This window comes from Palaemon carinicauda, chromosome 42, assembly GCF_036898095.1.
Source record: "Palaemon carinicauda isolate YSFRI2023 chromosome 42, ASM3689809v2, whole genome shotgun sequence".
NCBI classification, from domain to species: Eukaryota; Metazoa; Arthropoda; class Malacostraca; order Decapoda; family Palaemonidae; genus Palaemon; species Palaemon carinicauda.
In genome coordinates, this window is record NC_090766.1 from 38418683 (window position 1) to 38444683 (window position 26001).

Consider the following 26001-nt stretch of genomic DNA (forward strand, 5'->3'; position numbering starts at 1 on the left):
CTTGCCTCTGCCATTCATGAGCGGCCTTTAAATCTTTAATATCCGCCAATGAACAAAATACACACGCACATACATACACACATCAGCAACGACCGGTACATTATCATTCACTGGTAAATAACTCCTTAACGTCTGCTGCAAGTTTCTAAACAATTGTTTTTTTATGGTATGTGTGCTATAAACACATGCCCACGCAAACGTTGATATGGTGAAAGGGAGCTTATATGCAAATCTCGTTATCGCAATGTTCACCCCGCAAACAATGAAGTGGGCACAGATACTGATTTAGTTTCGTATCTCTTCTTACCTTGTACTGGTTATTTTAGCTATTGTGGGTCTAGAAGTTTACATACACACTCAGATACAACTAGAGACTCTCACACATTCATAAATTCATACGCACACATGTATATCTATCTATCTATCTAGGCCCTTTGCGTCAATGGGCGTAGGAGGAGATGATGATGATATATAGCCTACACACACACACACACACACACACACACACACACACACATATATATATATATATATATATATATATATATATATAAATATATATATATATATATATATATATATATATATATATATATATATATATATATATATATATATATATATATATGTGTGTGTGTGTGTGTGTGTATGTGTATGTGTTGCTGTCTAGTATAAATCAGTGGTATAACACTGGACTTTCATTTACAAGGGCCGTGGTTCGATCAATTCAGATCTCTACTAAAGTGAACTCAACGTTGATGTTGCACCAGTGTTATTTAGGAATCAGAAAAAAAAGCATGTAACTATCAGCCTCTTTCTAAAAATTCCTGAGTAATACACGAACTACAGAGAGAGAGAGAGAGAGAGAGAGAGAGAGAGAGAGAGAGAGAGAGAGAGAGAGAGAGAGAGAGAGAGAGAGAGAGAGAGAGATGCAATTCTATGTAGCCTATTCACAGAGAACTATTAAACTATCAGTGAAGATAATTTTATGTGATCATAGCCAATATAACGTTATTAGATAGATCACACTGACGTATACATAATGCATGAATAAGTATATTTGCAAGATTGAGATGTATAAAATTATACGGAGAAATTACTTCAGCTTCAGCAATTAGTACACATAAACTAATCAACGTAATTTTAAATTCATTGTGATATGCATCCCTATTAGTTATGCATAAAAAATGCAAAGTCATTGTTTGTCTTGTAATATTTGGCAGACAAAATTTTAGTTAAACAGACCACTGCTCAGGAAGGCCACTGCAGTCTGCATTATCGAGTGGATTCGCATGTAGCCTACACGTGGGTTCGTAGAGCCACACTCGCAGTTATATCTCAGGATATTTGTGGTGAATGTTTCATCGTTCACTCAAATAAAACCAATGTACGTAAGCTATATAAGTGTTCCATTGGTAAATATCAAAGTTCAATTGTGGGTGTGTTAGAAATACTTTCATATATGCTTTAAAAGGATTTACATTCACGAGTGGTTGAGTGTGCGTAAAAAAGTGAGCAGTATACCACAACTTTTAACCTTTTGCAACTTTCTATTAGTTCTTATATTCAGTGTTGAAATTGTCTATTATTGTGACATGGTAAATCATCCTGCTAAAATTTGCCTAATACTAGTATACGTGTTGATTGCTATGAAGCACATACTATTACTAAAAACAAAGTGAAGTGTATTTGAAATAAATTTTATATACCTGGAAACTGCGAGCTAAATATTTGGACTAATATATATTTTTTATTTATTATTAACATCTGCTACGGTCTATGAATGCAGACTTTCTAGAGGAGGCGTTTCTTACAGCAGGGACTGAATATTTTTCAAAACAATGCAATGAAAAAAATTCATCAGAGATAGATTTACCAATATTATTTTAAAAATAGTATCATAAGAGCATGTAGTGAAATAATAATAAGTAAAAACGATAGAATAGTATATAATGAAAAGTAGCCACCTTGGAAGAACGCAAAGAAGCGTTTAGAAAAGGCGTTTGTTACAAATTAAATCTAGTATTTATCTTTACAATGAAATACAATATCTATATATACTTGGAAAAATATGAAAAATAATTGAAAAATATTATATCAGAGCTTCCAAAAGTAAAATAGTATAAGATAAACGACCATAAAATATATTTACGGTAAAAAGAACAAACTGAAAGATAGACATTTGTGCTAGAGTATTTAGCCATTAGTAACATATACTGAATATATATAGAAAATTTATACATAGAAATAACTTGATTATATTATATTAGAGCTTTTAGAAGTAATATGGCATAAAATAAACGTGAATAAAACAGAATTGTCCTAAAAGAACGCACCGAAAGACAGACATTTGCGCTTGCCATACGTCACTTGTCATTCCGGATCCTCTTTGGGTGTTCCCAGTATCAACAGAAACTGAATATTTGCCCCCCTATTTTACCTGTAAGAATAGGTGAGACGAAACTTGACCTCTCGGTAGTTCGCCCTTGTCCGCTCATTTAGACGTGGCTGTTGTCTGATATTGACCTTTCCCACTGAGACGCCACATAAATAGGCCTTATTAGACCGGTAGTTAAAGTGTTTGAATAGGGCCTATGTCTACCTAGTCCCGTCTGAAGGGAATTGTTGTTTATAAATGTGTTTATTTAATGTATTTATTCGTTTTATGTTGTGAATAGGACTAAAAATATTAATTTATTACATTTAACGTGATAGTTATACCATTTTAGGCCTAAGCTATGTCAGGAAAGCTATTGCCTCGTAAGGCCATAAAACAGTCCTACGAGACCTCAGTGGAGAATGAGGAATTGTCTGGTTTAATTGTGATGTCTGGTTTGATTTTTGTGTTTAATTTTGATGTCTGGTTTAATTTTAATGTGTTCAATTCTGTTGGGGATAATTGTGGGTATTAATTGGGATGTCTAGTTTGGTTATGGTGTCTGGTTTAATTCTGGTGTCTGGTTTATTTCTGGTGTCTGGTTTAATTATGGTGTCTGGTTTAATTGTGGTGTCTGGTTTAATTCTGATGTCTGGTATAATTTTATTCTATGGTTTAATTTTGTTGTCTGGTTTAATTCTGGGGTTTGCTTGGTTTAATTCTGATGTCGGGTTAAATTTTGATGTCTGGTTTATTTCTTATGTCTGGGTTAATTCTGATGTCTGGTCTATTTCAGACTTCTGGTTTAATTCTGATGTCTGGTTAATTTGAATAGCTGGTTTAATTCTGATGTCTGGTTAATTCTGACATCTTGATTAATTCTGATCTCGGGTTTCATTGTAGTGAATTACATGGCAATGTAACCTAGGAAAAAAACTACTGTTTCTAATAGAAAAAATTACGCTCTCTTCGAAAATGACACTCGTTCCCGTCGCAAATTAATAGTTTCAGAAATATATATACATCTATATCCTCCAATAATGGGGGACCCCCAGTGGGAACTCTGGGTTTTGGGTGGGGAAAACATACTGGGGAATCGATATATAAATGTAAAACAAGCCTTTTCTTGTCTATACATTACCTTCTTGAAATTATAATAACCGGAGGAAAATACAAAACAGTATATCTGGATAAACTTTGGAGGCGCCGTTACAAAGATTGTGTCATGAAAAAATATTCTAACCAGTGCTGCCAACGTCCGATGTAGATCAAATGTTATTTTGTGACCTGTCATACTACTAGGCTAGGTTAGGTGGGTTTGTTAGGTTCTGTGCCCTTTTTGTACTTTTTATATATTGAGTAAAACTTATATGGAGAAATTATTTAATATATGGAAATATCTATCATTACTATCTTTAGTAATGTTGGTAACTCTGTGTACCATACGTCAACGTTGGTAACACTGTGTATTATTGGTAACGTTGCTAATGTTATCGTTCGTTCGTAAGAGAAGTGACACCGTGCATCTCAAAGTTATCCGAATTGGTTGATCTGTTTGTTTCCGATTGAAATGAACATCAAATTCGCTTAATTCACGTTATTTACTATAGGAAATAATTATATTTCGTTTCCCTAGTGTGTTTTCCCCACCCAAAACCCCGAGTTCCCACTGGGGGTCCCCCATTATCGTAGGATATAGATGTATATATATTTCTGAAACTATTCATTTGCGACGAAAACGAGTGTCATTTTTGAAGAGATCGTAATTTTTTCTATAAGAAACAGTAGTTTTTTCCTAGGTTACATTGCCATGTAATTCACTACAAAAATACCCAGGTCTATTTCAGATGTCTGGTTCAATTACGATGTCTGGATTAATTTTGATGTGTGGTTTAATTATTTTGTGTGGTTTAATTCTGATGTGTGGTGTGGTTTAATTCTGATATGGGGTTTAATTATTATGTGTGGTTTAATTCTGATGTGTGGTCTAATAACTGTATTATGTATGGTTTAATTCTGATATGTGATTTAATTCTGATGTGTGGTTTAATTCTGATATGTGATTTAATTCTGGTGTGTGGTTTAATTCTAATGTGTGGTTTAATTATGTGTAGTTTAGTTTTAATGTGTACCATAATTCTAATGTCTGGTTAATATCTAATGTCTGGTTTAATTCTAATGTCTTGTGAAATTCTGATGTGAAAGTAGCCTACGCTCGCAACAGCAGAGGAACTGTGCCCAGAATGGTTGGCGAATAATATGTGACACCATAATTTGTTTTAAAATAAAAGATGGGAATGTGTTGTAAATTTGGGTGTTTTAAGCAATTTTGATAATGATTTATGTGGGAAATATGGTTTATGGTGGGTCGACTACCATAACTGGAAACTTATGGTTTTAGCTAGATATCGTCATCAATTACTTTCGAAACATCTTTAATCATAATGTGTACCAGTCTAATTATACAGCATATTTAAGTTACCTATTTAAACTTTGTTGTTTATGCCAGTCATCGTTATAAAAAAAAAACTATCTGTAATGAAACACGGTCAAAATACTGGATGTATGGAAAACGTGACCTTCCATCTCATTTTCTATGGAGTCATTTGTAACATCGTTCATTGTATTACAAATACCCCCTTCCTTAATTGGGCTAATAATTTATTGGTGTTTGGTCTGTCGTATACTTGCTTTGCTCGTTATTAAACATTATCTCGTTGCTCTTAAGTTGTGGGAAATGGAACGTTTCGCTACGTGGGTTAGCCCTGTAGGCTAGTATTTCAACGTTAATTATCAATTATACAAAATCACCTCTTTTACTATTACCCAGGGATTCATTGTTATAGATTTAAATGATCGTACTAGTAAAAATTTATTGAAATACTGTATGCTAATTAAAATCTTTTTGGGAAAATTGTGTTAATGTAAAATAAATCCGATTTTTAATCCTGTATTATATTTCGCAACTGAGGGTGGTTGCTGCTGTGCTAAAGTTTTAAGGAAATAGAGGGGATATAACCGCTTGCCTGACTTTAATTACATTGTTTTTATTTGTCAAGTGGGGACAGTGAATCCCTTTGCTCATATTGCTACTGTCCCATTTTAGCAAATACGATAGGTGCTCCCAACCTGACGTGAGGTGTCGTGTTCAAACCTTATGCAACACCTAATGCGGTGTGCTTCTGCCACACTCCTTTCCTTATGCTTTTACGGTAAACCATTCAGAATGTACTTAAATTACTAGGAGTCGATGGAATCGTAGTGGATTGGCGACAAAATCTGTAAATTCCCACACTAGACTGGGGAACCCCAACTCATCATCTTATCGGTTTGTAAGAGGTCTGGGTATTCTTTTCCGTGTAGGGGGAATAATTTTTATGCAGAACTTATCCAGTATAGTATTATGTTGATTGTTGAAACAAGCAAATATCGCAAATTGAGTGCTAGTCGTATAAACTGCGCGATATACTTCCTCCCTATGTGGTTGAAAGCATAAAGATCTTGTATCTTTACCTCTGACGTAAACTTAAGGGATAAAAGGTAGATGACAGTGTCTCCAAAGTCTGACTTGAAAATGCGCACATGCCCAAGCCCTTAGTGTCCAAAGGGTCATCTGATAAGCATTATTAAAGGTACATGTGACAGATTAGTGAAAGGCATAGGAAAGAGCTGCCTAAGACTTAGAAATGTTACAAGATTTAGGAAATTTTGGTATAAATTTTTAGTTATGAATACTGTACTGTAATCAGCTGGGTATGAAATTTTTTATTGGGTGGAAATAATGTACTACCCATTGTGAATACGTAATATACAGTTCTCCAATTATCACCCTAGTTTGAGAGTCATGCTCGGTCTCCATCTCCTCTAAGTGTAAAGTTCGTACAAGCAGTTACAGTATTTATTTCAGATGTGGGGGACCAGGGAGACCTCTCTTTGGTTCCAGAAGTTTCTCTTATACAGGTAATGCAAGTGTCTCCAGAACGTACGCCCTTTCATCCTACGACTGTACAACACGTGCCTCCTCTTACACCTCATATGGTCTTGGAGAATTTTTATTTACCTTCAAGACCTTGTTGTGCCTCAGCTCTTCCTGTCACCCTACTGTGTCTTACAGGTACAACTTCTCCTAAGAGATAAGTAGTGACTCATCATTTCCCTAGGAAATCTTTTGGACAAAAAAATCAACAGATCATAACTTCATTGTGCTAACTACGCGGTGCGTCCGTAGTCACACTAACAACCCCCGTGTATGCTTTCTCACAAAGCTTCGGAGAAGTATCTGTTAGTGCATCCACATGAACGCGTCAAGTGACCTTGTGCTCGCGCGCAACCTTTGTGCGTTCTGTAGGCATGTCACCTGAACGAGCTACTGAACCACCATTACGCGTCCCCCTGCTGAATCCACCCCCGCTATTACGTGTGAGTCTACTTCCAGGGCTTTGTCTTCTTCAGTATCTCGTTTGAAGGTTGGCAACCATTCGTCGGTGATTCACTGATCAAAACCTTCAAGTTACTGTATATAAAGGAATCTTCAGTGTTAGAGGTTAGACCTCGGTTTCAATCTAGTGATAGAAAGTGGAGTGCGGAGCCTCATCCTCCATTTCCAAAAGTTATTCCTCCTTCTTCCCAGTATCGTACACCTCCAGCACATAAACATCAGAGACTTAGTTTTCCTTCAGAAGTTTATGTATCCCGTAGGCATAGAATAGAACCTTGAGTTGAAAATTCGGAAAGAGTTCATTTTTGTGGAAAAGATTATAAATTACATTAATTTGGTTTTCACCGTTCATCGGTTGAGAAAGAAGTAAAACCCCCTCCTTCCTTCACTGGAATGGGAGACTTCCATTTATGAATTTTATCGATTTTGGTCACTCTCCTCTGTTAAAAAACAGAGGTTTGCCGTGAACGAAAAGGTGTTCCAGAAAAGAATAAGAATTCCAGGACAGTTCCTGAACAGGAAACAACTCTTTCAGTGTCTAGTTTTACCTTTTGTATCTTAAAATCAAAAGATTCTCCAGAGATTTCTGCAGCAGCAGATTTCTCTGAGGTGACAGGTGTTGCTTCTATGGAGGTTCCACCCTCAGCTTCAGGCTAAGCATCCAATTTTATTGAAATAATAAGTCTTATTCACTGTATTAACTGCCTTGACAAAACAATCGCGCTCGTGTGGTTGGGAGATGCTGTCTTGTGTCAACCTATTCAACATAAAAACATTTTCAGCAAGTTTGAACTATTGAAGTTCCATCAATGCAACTGTGAGGTTAGGGAGATCATTCCATAATCTGGTCACAGGTGGAATAAAATTTCTGGAATATTGTGTATTATGGAGCTTTATAATGGGGAAGGCATGACAGTTAGGGTTAACTGCATACCTAGTACTACATACAGGATGGGAGGATCTGAATGCAATGCATGGTCATAAGTATGAAAAGTCTTGTGCAACTTGCATAGAGAACTAAATGAACGACACTATCAGATGAATATTGAGATCAGGAATAAGAAATTCAATAGACCAAAGGAAATAGATGGTAGGGAATGATCGGGAAACAGTATAGCAGCGACTAAAGAGGTACTGCAGAAACTTGCATTCAGTGCAGTAGACAGTATTGGTAGATTGTACAGCACGTGTTTCACACACACTTTTAAACTGTAACAGTATTTTCTTTTTATTGTATATCTCACAATACACCTCACTGTTAACAGAACCGGTTTAAGACTGTCTTTTTAGGAACTGATGTGTTTGAATTTTAGTGACCTCCTTCCATTGAAGGCTCTTATATATAAGCTCACTCTTTGTTGAAAAAGTTAGTTGCATTTACCTCGCCTCAGTTATCACCTAACTGGCACCTTGTAGATTGGTGACCCCAGAGTGAGCAGGATATAGATTTATAGTCAAATCTGCTGAGGCAAACGGAATCATATTTGACAGCAATTGCTTAATTTTTCAGTACATTGATACAGTACTGTACAGTAGTACCTCAGTTGAAAGAGTTTGATTTGTTCTGGGAGGGAGCTTGCAACTTGAAATGCATGTATTTTAAAACAATTTTACTCATAAGATTAGAAATTGGTTACCTTGAAGTGTACTGTACCAGTAAATAATTCCTCTGAAATTTCATTTATAATCTTAACTGTTGCGAATACAGTAATGTACATCAGAAGTCGAGCAGTAAATACCGGTAGTACAGTTTTTATTTGATTTATTTTGATGTAAATGACCTTGTTATTTTTCCCAGTTTACAGTAAAATATTTAATATGAAGTATTGAACTTAGTGTGTATTTCTTTTCAGATTAAATATGGCCGTGAATGTTTTTTCTACCAGTTCCACCGTTGAAAATCTGAGCCGCCATGACATGCTCAATTGGGTCAACGACTGCCTGCAGTCTTCATATACCAAAGTGGAAGAACTCTGTACAGGAGCAGCGTACTGTCAGTTTATGGACATGCTTTTCCCTGGTATGATTGAACTTTGCGTTCACTTGTACAATTGTAAATGTGCAGATATATGAATAGAAAGTAATAAAACTAACCTTTATGGAGATGGATAAAGTTTAAATAATAAACAAAAGGTACGGTAATTTATACATTACATACATTTCCTAGTTATTTGCCAATCCCCTTAGGGTTGATTCACACTATCGGTCTGGTCTCGCTCCAGTTACGATCCGGTTAAATATTTATACAGTATATGATTATAAATGGAAGTATTCACACAGGCACTCCAGTCCGCTCTCGCTCCGGTCATGATAGAAAAAAATCAATATGTACAATAACAGGCTAATGTTCACTGCGTTAATACATTTATTAGTATCACTGAACAATATTCCTATAAAATTATGCTTTTTTCAATATTAATCTTACCCGATAATCATGTAGCTGTCAACTCCGTTGCCGACAGAAATCTACGGTCGGGATACGCCAGCGATCGCTATACAGGTGGGGGTGAACACCACAGCGCCATCTGTGGTCAGGTACTCCAGTACTTCTTGTCAACACCACCTCAATTTTTCCTCTGTCGTGCCTCCGGCTAGACCTACATGGATACGCTGTTGATTCTGGAGTTATTGCTCACGATTTGGTGATGTATTTGCTCTAGAGTTTAGCCTTCGCTATTCAGGAAGCTTTATCATTAGCTTAGCAAGTTTTTGGAATTAATTTGATTTAATTTTGGTGACGAAGAGAGTATGAACTCTTTCACTTTTAATGGCCGACCCTTCCCTTAGACGGAAGTGTTGGTGTCGAAGAGAGTATAGACTCTCTTTCTTAACTTATTAAAATTAATTTTTATATTTGTTTATATTCGACCTTTCCTAATAGTAGGCGGTCTTTTCTTGGAACCGAAGTTAATTAACATTGAGCCCGTCATTTCGTTTTTACCTGTTAACATATTATGCTATTTTAATGTTTTTGAAAGAATTTCTTTGATAGTCTCGTACTGTTTTCAAAGTTGAACTAACGTTTTGTTTTGTCTCTGCAGTTGTTGACGTTCAGAACGTTCAACTTGCGCTCTATCGTTACGATAGAGAGAGAGTATTCACGGTGTCACGTTGCAGTAAGAGTAGAACGATTCTATCGTTTTGTTCATTCTTTCTTAGCTTAAATGGTTTTAATTCTAATAAAGGAACTTTTTATTTGGGAAATCTTTCAGTTTTTTTTTCCTTCAACAATGATATGTTTTAACGATATATTTAATTGGGCTCATCTCTCAGGTTCTAAGTCAAGAGAGAGAGAGAGAGAGAGATAGAGACGGAGGGAGAGAGAGGAGGATAAACGTTTCGTTCAAGCGGGTAACGTTGTTATCGTTTTTTGCTCTTCTCCCTAGTCTCTTTAGGGGAAGAAGGTAAACGTTTCTAGAGTTTTATTCTTGTTCTCAGGCTTTATGCGGTGAGAGATTTTAAACGTAGTTTATTTGATCTAGTGTTTAGTCTCTTTTCCAGCCACTGAATTATTTATCTTTCATTATGTTTTTCTGTTACATTGTAATACTGTTTTCGCAATTACTAACTTTTAATGAAGAATAGAATTGCGTGTTTCAGGTACAAACCACTTAAAGTTTCGAGTTCAGTGAAATAAGTGCAAACAGAAAATCAAAAGTGATAAAGTGATAAGCGCAAAGTGTTACAGTGTTGCGTTCGAGGGTTCGTCTGTTCGTGCCAGTTGTTCGCCTAGTCTGGGACCTCTTACAAGCTCCCAAGCAGGGGAGAAGTAACGTCGAAGGACTTATGGGTTCATCAGGCCTTGATCGACGAACAGACGTTTCCCTCCGTGGTTTCGGGTGTAACCAACTCACGTAGCCGACGTGATCACCCCACCCACACAAAGACGAGAGAGCCCTTTTATTCCTCGTCTGCGGAAGAGGTTTCTCGCAGAAACCATGGACCAAATCTTGCAGCTTTTAAGTGCAAGTCGGTCCCTTCCGCGCAAGTCCAACTCCTAGGTGGTGCCTTTAGCACTGGGTCAGTTCGGACTTGCTGCAGTACGACAACTGCACACCTCCCAGAGAGGCAAGGTGGTATCGCAACAGGCAGTAACTCCGTCTGTTGCCGCACCAGCTGTTTTAGACCCTCAGTCTCAACGGACAGTAGCTCCGTTTGTTGTTGTCTTTCTTAAACTCTAGTGGTCTATGCTGCAGACAATGCAGTCTCAGCTTGCGGTGTTGATGGAGGAGTTTCAGGCAGAGAAGGTTAGCACACCTCCTCCTGCGAGCGCTCCTCCACCTCTGCGCAGTCCACCCTGCCAGACGTATGATGTTGAGGCTCCTCCTGCCTCCATGCGTGAGCTGCCGCATTGGGAGTTGCCAGGTACCAGCGCTATGCAGCAACCTCCACTTTCCTTGAGGCAGGAGCCTCATGCTATGCGGCAACCGCCTCAACTCTTGAGGCAAGAGCCTCAACTCTTGAGGCAAGAACCTCAACTCTTGAGGCAAGAGCCTCAACTCTTGAGGCAAGAACCTCAACTCTTGAGGCAAGAGCCTCAACTCTTGAGGCAAGAACCTCAACTCTTGAGGCAAGAACCTCAACTCTTGAGGCAAGAGCCTCAACTCTTGAGGCAAGAACCTCAACTCTTGAGGCAAGAACCTCAACTCTTGAGGCAAGAACCTCAACTCTTGAGGCAAGAGCCTCAACTCTTGAGGCAAGAACCTCAACTCTTGAGGCAAGAGCCTCAACTCTTGAGGCAAGAACCTCAACTCTTGAGGCAAGAACCTCAACTCTTGAGGCAAGAGCCTCAACTCTTGAGGCAAGAACCTCAACTCTTGAGGCAAGAACCTCAACTCTTGAGGCAAGAGCCTCAACTCTTGAGGCAAGAGCCTCAACTCTTGAGGCAAGAGCCTCAACTCTTGAGGCAAGAGCCTCTCTCTGCGCAGCCACCTCCTCAACCCTTGAGGCAGACGCAACTCTTGAGGCAGGAACCTCATGCTATGAGGCAGCCGCCTCAACGCATGCAGCAACCGCATTCTTCACAGCATGAGCCTCTCTCTGCGCAGCTACCTCCTCAACCCTTGAGGCAGACGCAACTCTTGAGGCAGGAACCTCACAGGAGCCTCATGCTATGCGGCATCCTCCTCAAACCATGAGGCAGGAGCCTCATGCTATGTGGCATCCTCCTCAACCCATGAGGCAGGAGCCTCATGCTATGCGGCAACCTCCTCTACCCATGAGGCAGCCTCATGCTATGCGGCATCCTCCTCAACCCATGAGGCAGGAGCCTCATGCTATGCGGCATCCTCCTCAACCCATGAGGCAGGAGTCTCATGCTATGAGGAGCCTCATGCTATGCGGCATCCTCCTCAAACCATGAGGCAGGAGCCTCATGCTATGCGGCAACCGCCTCAACCCATGAGGCAGGAGCCTCATACTATGCGGCATCCTCCTGCCTCAACCCATGAGGCAGGAGCCTCATACTATGCGGCATCCTCCTCAACGCATGCGGCATGAGCCTCATCCCTTGCAGCATGAGCCTCATCCCATGCAGCATGAGCCTCATACCATGCAGCATGAGCCTCATCCCATGCAGCATGAGCCTCATCCCATGCAGCATAAGCCGCACGCCATGCAACATGCTCTGCTTACCTTACAGCATGCTCTACATACAGCATGCTCTGCATACAGCATGCTCTGCATACCTTACCGCATGCTCCTCAGTCACACATCTTTGGTTGTTGCCAACTCACTAGACTGTCAAGCAGTTTCATAACGTTGCCTTCTAGTCTGCTGCTTTTGCACCAGTGAAACCCTCACTGAGAGAACTTAGCTTTTCTCGGATATGGTTCCTGTAGATGAGAAAGTGCTATTCTCCCTCCTTCTGATATTCCCTTGAGGACTCTGTCATTTGGAGAGGAGCCTTTAGCTGCTTAGCCTCCTATGGACTTTTATTTAAGCATAACATGCTTCCAGGGAGGGTAATGGTTCCACTTCAGTCGCTAACCCCGTCTGTTACCACACCTGCTCCCATAGACCTTGAGCTTTGTTGCAAGACATGCAGTCCAAGCTTAGTCCTTGTTAGAGGATTTTTTGTTTACGGAGTCAGTGTGTCACTGGGAAGACGTTCAACAACCAGCAGAAGTGACTTGTTGTGACGCAGTGCGGCAACCTCAGCAACCCGATAAGGAGTTGTCTGTACGACCCAGACAGTCTAGACAGCTTCGGGTTGTCGCTGTACTTCCTCGCTTCCCCATGGTTGACAGTTCACAGACTGTGCAGCAGTACCATGATCTTGTGTCCGGCTCCGTCAGACGACTAGCTTTTAAGAGCTCCCACAAGTCGTCGCTGTCTGGAGATTCTCAGATGGACTATGGATCTGACCAAGGAACTGGGCCTCCTGGTCAATTTTGAGGAGTCCCAGCTCGTCCCATCCCAGACCATTGTCTACCTGGGTATGGATCTTCAGAGTCGAGCTTTTCGGGCTTTTCCGTCGGCCCCAAGGATCTACTAAGCCCTAGATTGCATCCAGAGCATGCTGAGAAGGAACCGATGCTCAGTCAGGTAGTGGATGAGTCTAACAGGGACACTTTCATCGCTGGCCCTGTTCATCGAGTTAGGGAGACGCCACCTCCGCCCCCTTCAGTATCATCTAGCGGCTCACTGGATAAAAGACATGACGCTAGAGACGATCTCAGTTCCTGTTTCCGAAGAGAGGAGGTCTACTCTCTCGTGGTGAAAGAACAGCTTTCTTCTCAAGGAAGTCTACCTTTGGCTGTTCAGAAACCCGACCGCCGTCTCTTCTCTGAGGCATCAGACACGGGCTGGGGTGCGACTTTGGACGGACAGGAATGCTCGGGAACATGGAATCAGGAGCTAAGGACACTTCACATCTATTGCAAGGAGCTGTTGGCGGTTCATCTGGCCTTGATAAACACCACAGCCTTGGCTTACATCTCCAAGCAGGGAGGGACTCATTCGTGGAAGTTGTTCTAGATCGCAAGGGACCTCCTCATCTGGTTAAAAGATCGAAAGCTCACGCTGGTAACGAGGTTCATTCAGGGCGATATGAATGTCATGGCAGATCGCCTTAGCCGGAAGGGTCAGGTCATCCCCACAGAGTGGACCCTTCACAAGAATGTTTGCAGCAGACTTTGGGCCCTGTGGGGTCAGCCAACCATAGATCTGTTCGCTACCTCGATAACCTAGAGACTCCCGTTGTATTGTTCTCCGATTCCAGACCCAGCAGCAGTTCACGTGGATGCTTTTCTGCTGGATTGGTCCCATCTCGACCTGTATGCATTCCCGCCGTTCAAGATTGTCAACAGGGTACTTCAGAAGTTCGCCTCTCGCAAAGGGACACGGCTGACGTTGGTTGGCTCCGCTCTGGCCCGCGAGAGAATGGTTCATAGAGGTACTGCAAGGGCTGGTCGACATTCCCAGGACTCTTCCTCTAGGAGTGGACCTTCTACGTCTACCTCACGTAAAGAAGGTACATCCAAACCTCCACGCTCTTCGTCTGACTGCCTTCAGACTTTCGAAAGACTCTCAAGAGCTAGGGGCTTTTCGAAGGAGGCAGCCAGAGCGATTGCCAGAGCAAGGAGGACATCCACTCTCAGAGTCTATCAGTCTAAAGGGGAAGTCTTCCGAAGCTGGTACAAGGCCAATGCAGTTTCCTCATCCAGTACCACTGTAACCCAGATTGCTGACTTCCTGTTACATCTAAGGAACGTAAGATCCCTTTCAGCTCCTACGATTAAGGGTTACAGAAGTATGTTGGCAGCGGTTTTCCGCCACAGAGGCTTGGATCTTTCCACCAACAAGATCTACAGGACCTCCTTAGGTCTTTCGAGACCTCAAAGGAACGTCGGTTGTCCACTCCAGGCTGGAATCTAGACGTGGTCCTAAGGTTCCTTATGTCATCAAGATTTGAACCTCTCCAATCAGCCTCTTTTAAGGACCTCACATTAAAAACTCTTTTCCTCGTGTGCTTGACAACAGCTAAAAGAGTAAGTGAGATCCACGCCTTCAGCAGGAACATAGTTTTCACATCTGAAACGGCTACATGTTCCTTGCAGCTCGGTTTTTTGCTAAAACGAGCTTCCTTCACGTCCTTGGCCTAAGTCGTTCGAGATCCCAAGCCTATCCAACTTGGTGGGGGACGAACTGGAGAGAGTACTTTGCCCAGTTAGAGCTCTTAGGTACTATCTAAAAAGGTCATAACCTTTACGAGGACAATCAGAAGCCTTATGGTGTGCTATCAAGAAGCCTTCTTTTCCAAGGTCTAAGAACTCAGTTTCTTACCTATTCAGGCTCCTGATTAGGGAAGCACATTCTCATCTGAAGGAAGAAGACCTTGCTTTGCTGAAGGTAAGGACACATGAAGTGAGAGCTGTGGCTACTTCAGTGGCCCTCAAACAGAACCGTTCTCTGCAGAGTGTTATGGATGCAACCTATTGGAGAAGCAAGTCAGTGTTCGCATCATTCTATCTCAAAGATGTCCAGTCTCTTTACGAGAACTGCTACACCCTGGGACCATTCGTAGCAACGAATGCAGTAGTAGGCGGGGGCTCAGCCACTACATTCCCATAATCCCATAACCTTTTTAACCTTTCTCTTGAATACTTTTTATGGGTTGTACGGTCGGCTAAGAAGCCTTCCACATCCTTGTTGATTTGGCGGGTGGTCAATTCTTTCTTGAGAAGCGCCGAGGTTAAAGGTTGTGATGAGGTCCTTTAGTATGGGTTGCAGCCCTTTATACTTCAGCACCTAAGAGTCGTTCAGCATCCTAAGAGGACCGCTACGCTCAGTAAGGAAGACGTACTTAATAAAGGCAGAGTAATGGTTCAAGTCGTCTTTCTTACCAGGTACTTATTTATTTTATGTTATTTTTGAATAACTAATAAAGTAAAATACGGGATACTTAGCTTCTTTGTTAACATGTATGCTGGTCTCCACCCACCACCCTGGGTGTGAATCAGCTACATGATTATCGGGTAAGATTAATATTGAAAAATGTTATTTTCATTAGTAAAATAAATTTTTGAATATACTTACCCGATAATCATGATTTAATTGACCCACCCTTCCTCCCCATAGAGAACCAGTGGACCGAGGAAAAAATTGAGGTGGTGTTGACAAGAAGTACTGGAGTACCTGACCACAGATGGCGCTGTGGTGTTCACCCCCACCTGTATAGCGATCGCTGGCGTATCCCGACCTTAGATTTCTGTCGGCAACAGAGTTGACAGCTACATGATTATCGGGTAAGTATATTCAAAAATTTATTTTACTAATGAAAATAACATTTTTGTTATTTTTATAATTTTGCCATTACACTAATCGGACTGAGAGTGTAAACACCCCTGTACCTAGACCGAACTGAGAGCGAACCGAGACTGGAGTGGGACCTGACCGATAGCGTGAATCAACCCTTAAAGTATCAAGGTGACTAAGGTGTGTGTGAAATATGATATGATACTCTTCTCTTCTTGCAGGTTCCATCATGTTAAAAAAAGTGAAATTCAACACAAATTTAGAACACGAATACATTAACAACTTCAAGTGCCTACAATATTCATTCAAGAAAGTCAATGTTGATAAGGTAGGTGTAGCTTTTCTTATGTTAATTTTAATTCTTGGCATTGCATTTATTCCTATGCTTATACAAACTTTTCGCCATTTAAAACTGGGTTGTTCCAACACGAATACTTACCTCGAACTACTTTCTTAGGAGTTACCTGTAACCTCCTCTCTACCGACCAGAGTTTTGTGTAGTGTACCCCCCACCCCGTTTTCTAAGGAGGCCTACCCCCGGCATTAAGGAATGTGCCCCGAGGGTAAGCTTATCGTAGGTCGATGTCCGCCCGGGTCAACAGCTTCAGTAAGTTCTCTGGTCGCGACGTGTCAACACGTCGCCCTCGTTCTCTATCGATCCTTTGTGTGCGTTCTGAGTGTCCCACGTGTTCCCCGCGTGGTAACTTGTGTTTCCTGTGTACTTTTCCCGGGTGTTCCTGTGTGTTCACCCTCCACCCGTGTGCTTACCCAGTGTATTCCTTGATTCCCTTCGTGCTTGTGTCTTGCGTGTGTGCATTATGGAGCAAATCCGCCGTTGTCCGGGGCCTAGGGCCGGTAAATCGTGTGGAGCGTTCCTCTCCAAGCCTGAAGTGGACCCTCACTCCCTTTGCTCCTCCTGTAGGGGAAGGGTTTGTTCGTCAGCAGATACGTGCCCCGAGTGTGTAGGCTGGAGTGATATCCAGTGGGTACGTTACGGTACTAAAAAGAGAAAATCGGCGAAACGTTCCCCCAGGAAAGCTAGCGTTACTTCGCCGCTACCATCACCCAGTGAGCGGTCCGACGGGGCCTCTGTTTCGCCATCCCCTACACAGAGTAGGGGCCGAGGTAAGTCTGTCGTGGAGAAGGAACAAAGCGGCCTTCCCCAAGAGTCTAGTGAAAGTGCAGTGCCAGTTGCGGGCCCTTCTAGGGCTAGTGAAGAACCCAGTAGTGCGTCCGGAGAGTCGGCCCTTGTGCTGGGGGGGCACGTGTCCTCCGATGACCCCTTGCGGGGTAGTAACGCGGTGTCTGTGTCTTCGCCGCCCTCGTGGGCCTGTGCTTCAGGGTCTTCGGTAGGCGGAGACAACCAGAATAAGTTACGGTCTTCGGGTAATGATGCCTTCGGTTGGAAGCTTCCGAAGACACCAGGTAGGTCCCCGTTACGAATGGAAGAGGGCCTGGACCCCTGGCTCCCTAGCATGGAGCGCCTTGAATCGTTCCCGGCCCCTCTCACGGAAGTCCCCAAAGATTTCCTTTAGCCGTCGACCTCGGGCACTCAACGCGTGAAGAAGTGTCATGGGTAGATAGAATAATATAGGAAAGAACGTTAAAACACGTGATTTTTCTACTCTTAGAGAAGCAGAGAGAGAGAGAGAGAGAGAGATAAGGTCCCGCTATTGTTTATTGAAGCTGCCATCGTCAAGTTATGTGCCTAGGTTGGAGGTCTTTGAGCACAACGAGCCCCTGTCTATAGAGGACCAAGGAACCCATAAGAGAAGATTAAGTGTGTTTGTCGCCGAAGAGAAGTACATTAGCCGAAGGAGTCAACTTTATGAAATTTGATTACACCAGCAGAGCGTTCGTCTAGGTGTTATCAGCGGTTTCAAGGAACACCAATGAGGATGAAGAAACGAGAAAATTTCCTTATATGGACCTGTCCATAGTTAACCCCTCCCATACAGGGATATATAAACTTCCACGCGATCAAGAAAAGAGACAGTACGAAAAAGAGACGAGGAAGAAACCCAAGAAAGGAGAGAGAGAGGGCGAACAAGCTGAGTGAAGGAGAGAAGGCGTAAGGACGAGAATGCAGACGTAACCAGCTTTGTCCGAGATGTCCTAACGAGTTGCCTCCCGCCCTCATTACCCCCGACGAGCCGCCAGACCTGAAAACATCTCCGTTCCTGTCAACCGTCGAGAGCTGCTGCGAAGAGTAGTATATTCTTTTTATGTTATTTATCTACCATCTTGACTGTTCCCCTATTTGCTGGAGTGTAGTTTAATCAAATGATTCTCTTTGTTTAGTTCAGTGCTTCCTAAGTACTCAATCAAGAAACATTCACCTTTGACTAGTTGTAAATAAAATTATGTTTTCTTTTGCGAGTTTTCTTTCTATATTTCCTATTGTTTCTAATTGGTTGTAGTTGAAATGTCCCCATTTCATTAATTAATTCAACAGAATCTGGTTCGATCCCCACGAGGATCGTAACAGTTGGCGACCTTTGCCAGAATTTTCGACTACATAACCAATTGAAACAGGGAGAATATAGAAAGAAACAGAATGAGTGCGGTTACGAGAGATTTGATAGAATCAGGTAAACTTCTTGGTCTAGATGGCGATGATCTCCGTGATTATGTTATTAAGAGAGAACAGGAAACGTTTGAGAGAGATGAAAGAGCAGCTGAAAGAGAAGAAAATGAAAGAAAGCGAGAAGAAAATGAAAAAGAGCGTAAGCATGAGTTAGAAATGGCTCGTTTAAGACAAACTCTTCATAACAGTCGGTCAGGTAGCAGATCAGGGAGTAATTCATCTTTAAATAGTGACACTGATAGTTTAGATATGAGTGCAGTGCTTAAACTTATACCGAAATTTGATGAGGAAGATGTTACGAAATATTTTATGTCTTTTGAAAAGTTAATGAGAAGAGTAGGTGCTCCTAAAAAACAGTGGACTTTGTATTTACAATCAGTTTTAAGTGGTAAAGCACATTCTGTGTATAGTTGTTTGTCTGATGATGAAAGTAAAGATTATGAAACTGTGAAAGAAACCGTACTTAGTGCATACAGATTGGTACCAGAGGCGTACCGTAAGAAGTTTAGAAGTTTGAAGAGAGATGATACTAGTACTTATGTAGAGTACGGAAAGAAGTTAGAAAGGTCGTTTTGTGATTGGTTGACTTCCGCTGAAGTCGATAATTTTGAAGATCTCAAGAACTTAGTTTTGTTAGAAAGTTTCAAAGATAACATATCTCCAGACACCAAATTATATATAGAAGATAGGCGTGAAACATCTTTTGCCGGTGCTACTAGATTAGCAGATGAGTACAGTCTCACACATGGTTTAAGTGGCAGTAAAAAGAAAAACGATCTTTTGTCAAGTAAGGCACAACATAGTAAAAGTAGTTCTAGCAATAACGATAATAGGAACAGGGATTATTATCAATATTATTGTTACACGTGTGGGAAGGAAGGTCATATTTCTCGGTACTGTAGGAGCCAATGGGCAGTCAGTAATTCAGAGGTCATTTGTTACAATTGTAATAAGAAAGGTCATATAGCTAGGAATTGCACAGTAGAAAGTACGAATGTGAAAAAACCTGTGTCACTAGTTAATAATCTTTCTTCAGGAAGGAATAATCTCTTGAAAGAAACGAGGAAACATTATGGTGAATTTTTGTCTGAAGGTTTAATTTCTTCTCTTAAAGGAGGTGATTCGAGGGAAGTAGTTTTGCTTAGAGATACGGGAGCGGCCGTATCACTCGTTAGGAGAGAGAGTGTACCAAGGAATGTAATAATCAGCATGAAAGAAAAAGTTATGCTAGGTGGGTTTCCGAACACTTGTGTAGTTTGTCCTTTGTTAAAGATGAAATTGGAAAGTCAGTTAGTAACAGGAGATGTAAAACTAGCAGTCGTGGATACTTTGCCCGTAGACGGCGTTGACATTATTGTTGGCAATGATTTAACTACCTCCAAGTGTGTGAATCCTATTTTAAGTGAAGTTCAAGTGCCTGAGATGATAGTAACCAGGTCAGGATTAGATACAGATATTGACTACGGTCATAGGTTGTTCGAGGATTCGAACGTAGGTAATAGAGGCAGTGGCGATGAGCTTAGCATGAGTGTAGTTGAGGAAACTGACTTTACGAATGTTGATGATGTGAACAGAGATGATGATGTAGCTGTCGAAAGAAGTGATGTGCAGATTAGTGTTTCAGAAACTAGCTTATTGAGTAAGGATGAACTAGTTAGGATGCAGAGGGAAGATGAAACACTAACTAGAATTTTTGATTGTGAATTGGATGATGAACCTGAAAATGTTTGTAAGGAAACATTTAGTTTAAAAGACGAACTTTTGTGTCGCTATGTTCGTCCTAAGACAGGTAGCAAAGAGGAGGTCATAGAGCAATTAGTAACTCCTAGGAAACTTCGTGAATCAATTTTGAAATTAGCACATGATGAACAAGGACATTTAGGAGTAAATAAAACATTCAAGTGTATAACTAAAACGTACTTTTGGCCTAAAATGAAAAGTGATGTGAAGAGATATGTTTCAAGTTGTCACGAATGTCAAATGGCTGGCAAACCTAATCAAGTAATTCCCCGGGCCCCGTTATGTAATATCCCATCGGTAGGAGAACCTTTTGAGAATGTCGTAATTGATATCGTAGGCCCTTTGCCCAGGAGTAAGGGAGGGAATATCTATCTATTAACAATCATTGATAGACTAACACGATATCCAGAAGCAATCCCAGTAAGAAATTGCAATGCAAAAACTGTAGTTAAACGCTTGCTGAACTATTTCTCTAAATTTGGACTTCCTTGCGTTATACAGAGTGATAATGGTAGCAATTTTGTATCAAAGTATTTCAGAGATAAAATGAAAGAGTTAGGGATTAAACTTGTAACTTCCACCCCCTACCACCCTGAATCACAAGGAATTGTTGAACGTTTTCATCAAACGTTGAAAAGTTGCTTAAGGAAGTTGTGTAATAATTTTGAGCATGATTGGGAAGAAAAGTTACCTTTTGTCTTGTTGGCTTTACGATTAACTCCTAATGACACCACGGGATTTAGTCCCTTTGATTTGTTGTTCGGTCACACCGCTAAAGGACCTTTAGAAATTTTAAAGTGTAAGTTAATGCAAGAAGAAGGTAGAAAGGATTACATACAGAATATCGAAAATCACAAAGAGGATTTAAGGAAAGCCTGGCAGATGGCAAAAGAAAATGAGAGCAACCGTCAAGGGGAAACTAAAAGAAAATACGATCTTAAGGCTAAAGACAGAATTTTCCATGTGGGTGATAAAGTCTTAGTATTAGTCCAGAAAGAAGGTCCCTCATTATCTTATAAGTTCGAAGGTCCATTTCCTATCATAGAAAAAAGGGGAAATTTGAATTACTTAATTGATATGGGTAAGCGTAGAGCTAAGTGGTTGCACATCAACTTGCTAAAGAAATATAATGAACGTCCAATGCCAGTTGTAACAGTGTCGCAGAGAGAAATTACTTTTGAGAAGAACTCTGATGTTCTTAATAATTTCACGTTGTTTAATTCTAGCTTAGAGGAAGAAAAAACAAGGGAATTATTCAATGTATTTTCAAATTATCCAGAAACTGTTAGTGATAAATTAGGTTTGACTAATCTTTTAGAACATGATATTGAGTTACAGGACACAAAACCCATTAGACAAAGTCCTTATCGTCTAAGCCCAGAAAAAACAAATTCAGTCCGACAGGAAATTAAGTATATGCTAGACAATGGTTTGATTGTTCCCAGCGAAAGTGACTGGTGTTCTCCAATAGTTCTTGTTAAGAAGGAAGATGGATCAGATAGGCTGTGTATTGATTTTAGAAAAGTGAATAGTGTTACGAAACAAAGTAATTTTCCTCTCCCCAGGATAGAAGATTGTTTAGATAAAATAGGAAATGCTAAGTTTATTTCTAAACTTGATTTGGCCAAAGGTTATTGGCAAGTACCTTTAAGTAGTCGAGCACAGAAAATATCTGCTTTCATAACACCTTTCGGTAGTTATGAACCCAAAGTTATGGCTTTTGGTCTACGAAATGCAGCGAGTACTTTTCAAAGATTAATGAATAGAGTTTTAAATGGAATTGATAACTGTGTTGTGTATTTGGATGATCTTGTAATATTTTCAGATACGTGGGAGCAACATTTACGCATTTTAGCTAAAGTATTGTCAGCACTTGAAAAAGCAAAACTTGTTTTAAATCTGAAGAAATGTGAATTCGGAAAAACTTCGATCACATATTTGGGTCATAAGGTAGGTCTAGGTAAGATTTGTCCAAAAGATGGGAACATAGAAGCTATCATCAACTTCCCAATTCCTACCAGTAAAAAACAGGCAATGAGATTCATCGGAATGATTTCATATTTCCGCCGATTTGTTCCTAATTTTTCAGAAATAAGTGCTCCAATTACTAATCTTTTCAAGAAAGGACGAAGTTTTGTATTTGATAATGACTGCATCGAAGCTTTCAATAAGTTAAAGGCCATAATGATTCACGAGCCTGTACTAATGTTGCCCGATTTTAGCAAGGAATTTAATTTAGCGATAGATGCAAGTGACATTGGAATAGGAGGAGTTCTGCTGCAAGAAGTGAATGGGATCAAGCACCCTGTGGCTTATTATTCGAAGAAGTTAAATAAAGCACAGCAGAACTATTCAACTATTGAGAAGGAATTGTTTAGTTTAGTATCAACTTTACAACATTTTGAGATTTATGTACGTAGTGGTCATGTTTTAACTGTGTATACTGATCACAATCCATTAGTTTACTTAGATAGGTTTAAGAATAAGAATAAACGTCTCATGCGTTGGAGTTTGGAATTACAAGACTATGATTTAAAGATAGTTCATATAAAGGGAAAGAATAATGTAATAGCCGACAGTCTTTCTAGAGACTTTTCAGAATGATATGGACGTTTGTTTCCTTTCTGTTTTTGTGTTTTTCTTCTATCAACACGTAAGAGTGTGTTTTGCTTTTGGTTACATGATACGAGAGTAATGAAGTAATTGTCTCTCAGTTTAGGGATAAGAGATTTTCTCCTTTGATAGCTTTGTTTAAAAAAAGATAAAATCAGTAGATTTTCCTTTTTTTTTCTTTTAGGGGGACGTGTCATGGGTAGATAGAATAATATAGGAAAGAACGTTAAAACACGTGATTTTTCTACTCTTAGAGAAGCAGAGAGAGAGAGAGAGAGAGAGATAAGGTCCCGCTATTGTTTATTGAAGCTGCCATCGTCAAGTTATGTGCCTAGGTTGGAGGTCTTTGAGCACAACGAGCCCCTGTCTATAGAGGACCAAGGAACCCATAAGAGAAGATTAAGTGTGTTTGTCGCCGAAGAGAAGTACATTAGCCGAAGGAGTCAACTTTATGAAATTTGATTACACCAGCAGAGCGTTCGTCTAGGTGTTATCAGCGGTTTCAAGGAACACCAATGAGGATGAAGAAACGAGAAAATTTCCTTATATGGACCTGTCCATAGTTAACCCCTCCCATACAGGGATATATAAACTTCCACGCGATCAAGAAAAGAGACAGTACGAAAAAGAGACGAGGAAGAAACCCAAGAAAGGAGAGAGAGAGGGCGAACAAGCTGAGTGAAGGAGAGAAGGCGTAAGGACGAGAATGCAGACGTAACCAGCTTTGTCCGAGATGTCCTAACGAGTTGCCTCCCGCCCTCATTACCCCCGACGAGCCGCCAGACCTGAAAACATCTCCGTTCCTGTCAACCGTCGAGAGCTGCTGCGAAGAGTAGTATATTCTTTTTATGTTATTTATCTACCATCTTGACTGTTCCCCTATTTGCTGGAGTGTAGTTTAATCAAATGATTCTCTTTGTTTAGTTCAGTGCTTCCTAAGTACTCAATCAAGAAACATTCACCTTTGACTAGTTGTAAATAAAATTATGTTTTCTTTTGCGAGTTTTCTTTCTATATTTCCTATTGTTTCTAATTGGTTGTAGTTGAAATGTCCCCATTTCATTAATTAATTCAACAGAATCTGGTTCGATCCCCACGAGGATCGTAACAAGAAGTCCCCCGCAGTCCCCGCTACCTCCCGACATACGATAAGTACAGTGTCGTCGGGTTCGTCGGAAGATTATTTCTCGTCGGGGGAAGAAGTCAGGAGAAAACACCGTCGTCGGAGAGAGCGGTCCAGGAGCAGGCGTTCCCGTTCTAGGTCGCGCTCCAGGTACAGTAGGAAGCACTCCCGCTCTCCAGGGCATAAGTACAAGAGGAGTAGGTCTCCTGATGGCGACTGGGTCTTCGTACCCCGGGACTCAAGGGTGCCGTGTTCCCCGGACCGCCGGTCCAGAGAGTTCTCGCCAAGGATGCCGTCCTCCAAACTCGACCTTGACCCTCGCAACCAAGTTCGCAGGAAGGACTCTACAGGAAGGCATAAGTCCTCGAAGCCTCCGGTTCACCCCGCCCAGCGGGGGGAAACGCGCTTCTTTTCGGGCGGCCTGGCCGAACCAGCCCAGCTGGTGCGGCCTTCGGGTCGGAAGAAACGGTTCCCGCTGTCGGGTCAGCCCACGGGAACCGCGTCCTCGGCACCCGGAGCCCTTGGGCAGACGAGAGTCCCCGCTGAATCGGCGATGCCTGCGTTATCCCAGGCCCCCGGTGCGGACTTCCCCGCCGATGAAGTTCAGTACCTCGGTAGGACGGAACCCCTGGCTCCAAGAGCTAGACGTCCGGTCGGTGTGCCCGGTAACCCAGCTCCCCGGTCCCAAGCCGAGACCTCGGCTGACGGGAGGGAGGGTTCACCAACGGAGGACTCGGCCTATAGGAGGGTGGTTGGCCTTATCAGGAGGCACCACAAGATTGAGGAACCTACAGCTACGGACGAAGACTACTGGAGGTCAAGCCTGTTACGGATTATGCAGACCCCTACCCAACCTAAGACGTCTCTAGCGCTTCCACTAGCCCGAGATCTGGTCCTAGGGCAGGAGTATGTGGACAACGTGGTGGCTAGTAATGCCGAGGCCCCCAAAACCCAGAGTTCCTCAAAATTACTCCAGGGCCTCAAAACTCAGGGCAAAGTATATGTGCCAGAGGGGCGTCGCCCAGGCCCCTGTAAAGTGGAATCATCCATTGACATCCTGAGTCAGGGCGTCTCAGAGGATAGAGCCTCTTCGGCCCCAGTCTGTTTCACGCCAGCGGAGGCCTCCATGATGGAGGAAATGTCAAGGGATCTAGTGAACGTCTACTCTTGGCTGGACTGGTGGGCTTCCACCTTAGTAGGAGTACAAGCCTCGTTCGACCCCGCGGACCCTGACCAGCAGAGCCTCCTGAGGGAACTTATTACCTCCGGGGGTAAAACCCTAAAATTTTCAACATACCAGTCGCTCGCCTTGACAGCTAACTGGGTACTCCGTAAGAGAGACACCGTATTGGCTAAGGTGTTCCGGAAGGTGCCAGACAGGGAAGCGCGGGCCATAAGGAGCTTACCCTTGTGGGGGGGAGACCTTGTTTCCCCTGAAAGAACTAGAGACCATCATGGAGAAGGTCTCGAAGAAGAAGGAGTCTAACAACCCCAGGCCTACGCCTTCTAGGAGACCGCCCTACAAGAGGTCCGTCTCGGATAGTGCCGCGACGGCCCAAGCCTCTCCCAGCACGACGAGGAGAGAGGCTCCCTCTTCCTCCTGGTCCTCAACGCCTCAGCCCCCCCGTAGGGGAGCTCCAGCTTCCTCAAGCTCCTTCAGATCAGGTTACTCTGCCTCTAGGAGAGGCCGTTCAGGCCGCTCCTCCAGAAGGAGATAGAGTGGGAGGCCCCCTATCCCCGCCCATGCCTCGGGTTGGGGGATGCCTCAGACTACATTGGCAAGCATGGAAGGCTCACGGAGCGGAGCCTTGGACAGTGTCCGTACTAAAGGAGGGCTACAGACTACCGTTCTTAGCAGAACCACC

General features: G+C 42.0%; 1 protein-coding gene across 6 annotated transcripts in view; it reads left to right on the forward strand.

Moving 5' to 3' along the window:
• Window positions 1-1236: 1236 nt before the first annotated feature.
• LOC137632799 (microtubule-associated protein RP/EB family member 1-like) overlaps window positions 1237-26001 on the forward strand; it is a 73540-nt gene continuing 48775 nt past the window's right edge. For 3 of the 6 annotated variants that reach the window (XR_011042124.1, XM_068364890.1, XM_068364895.1), the window contains exons 1-3: window positions 2340-2452; window positions 8669-8835; window positions 16295-16401. Coding sequence is in view for 5 of the 6 variants with exons in the window: in XM_068364890.1 (XP_068220991.1) it covers window positions 8676-8835; window positions 16295-16401 (267 nt within the window). In the remaining variant the exon portion in view is untranslated. Of the gene's footprint in view, window positions 1388-2339; window positions 2569-8668; window positions 8836-16294; window positions 16402-26001 lie in introns of those variants that run through there. The other 3 variants (XM_068364893.1, XM_068364894.1, XM_068364892.1) reach the window with 3 other exon arrangements.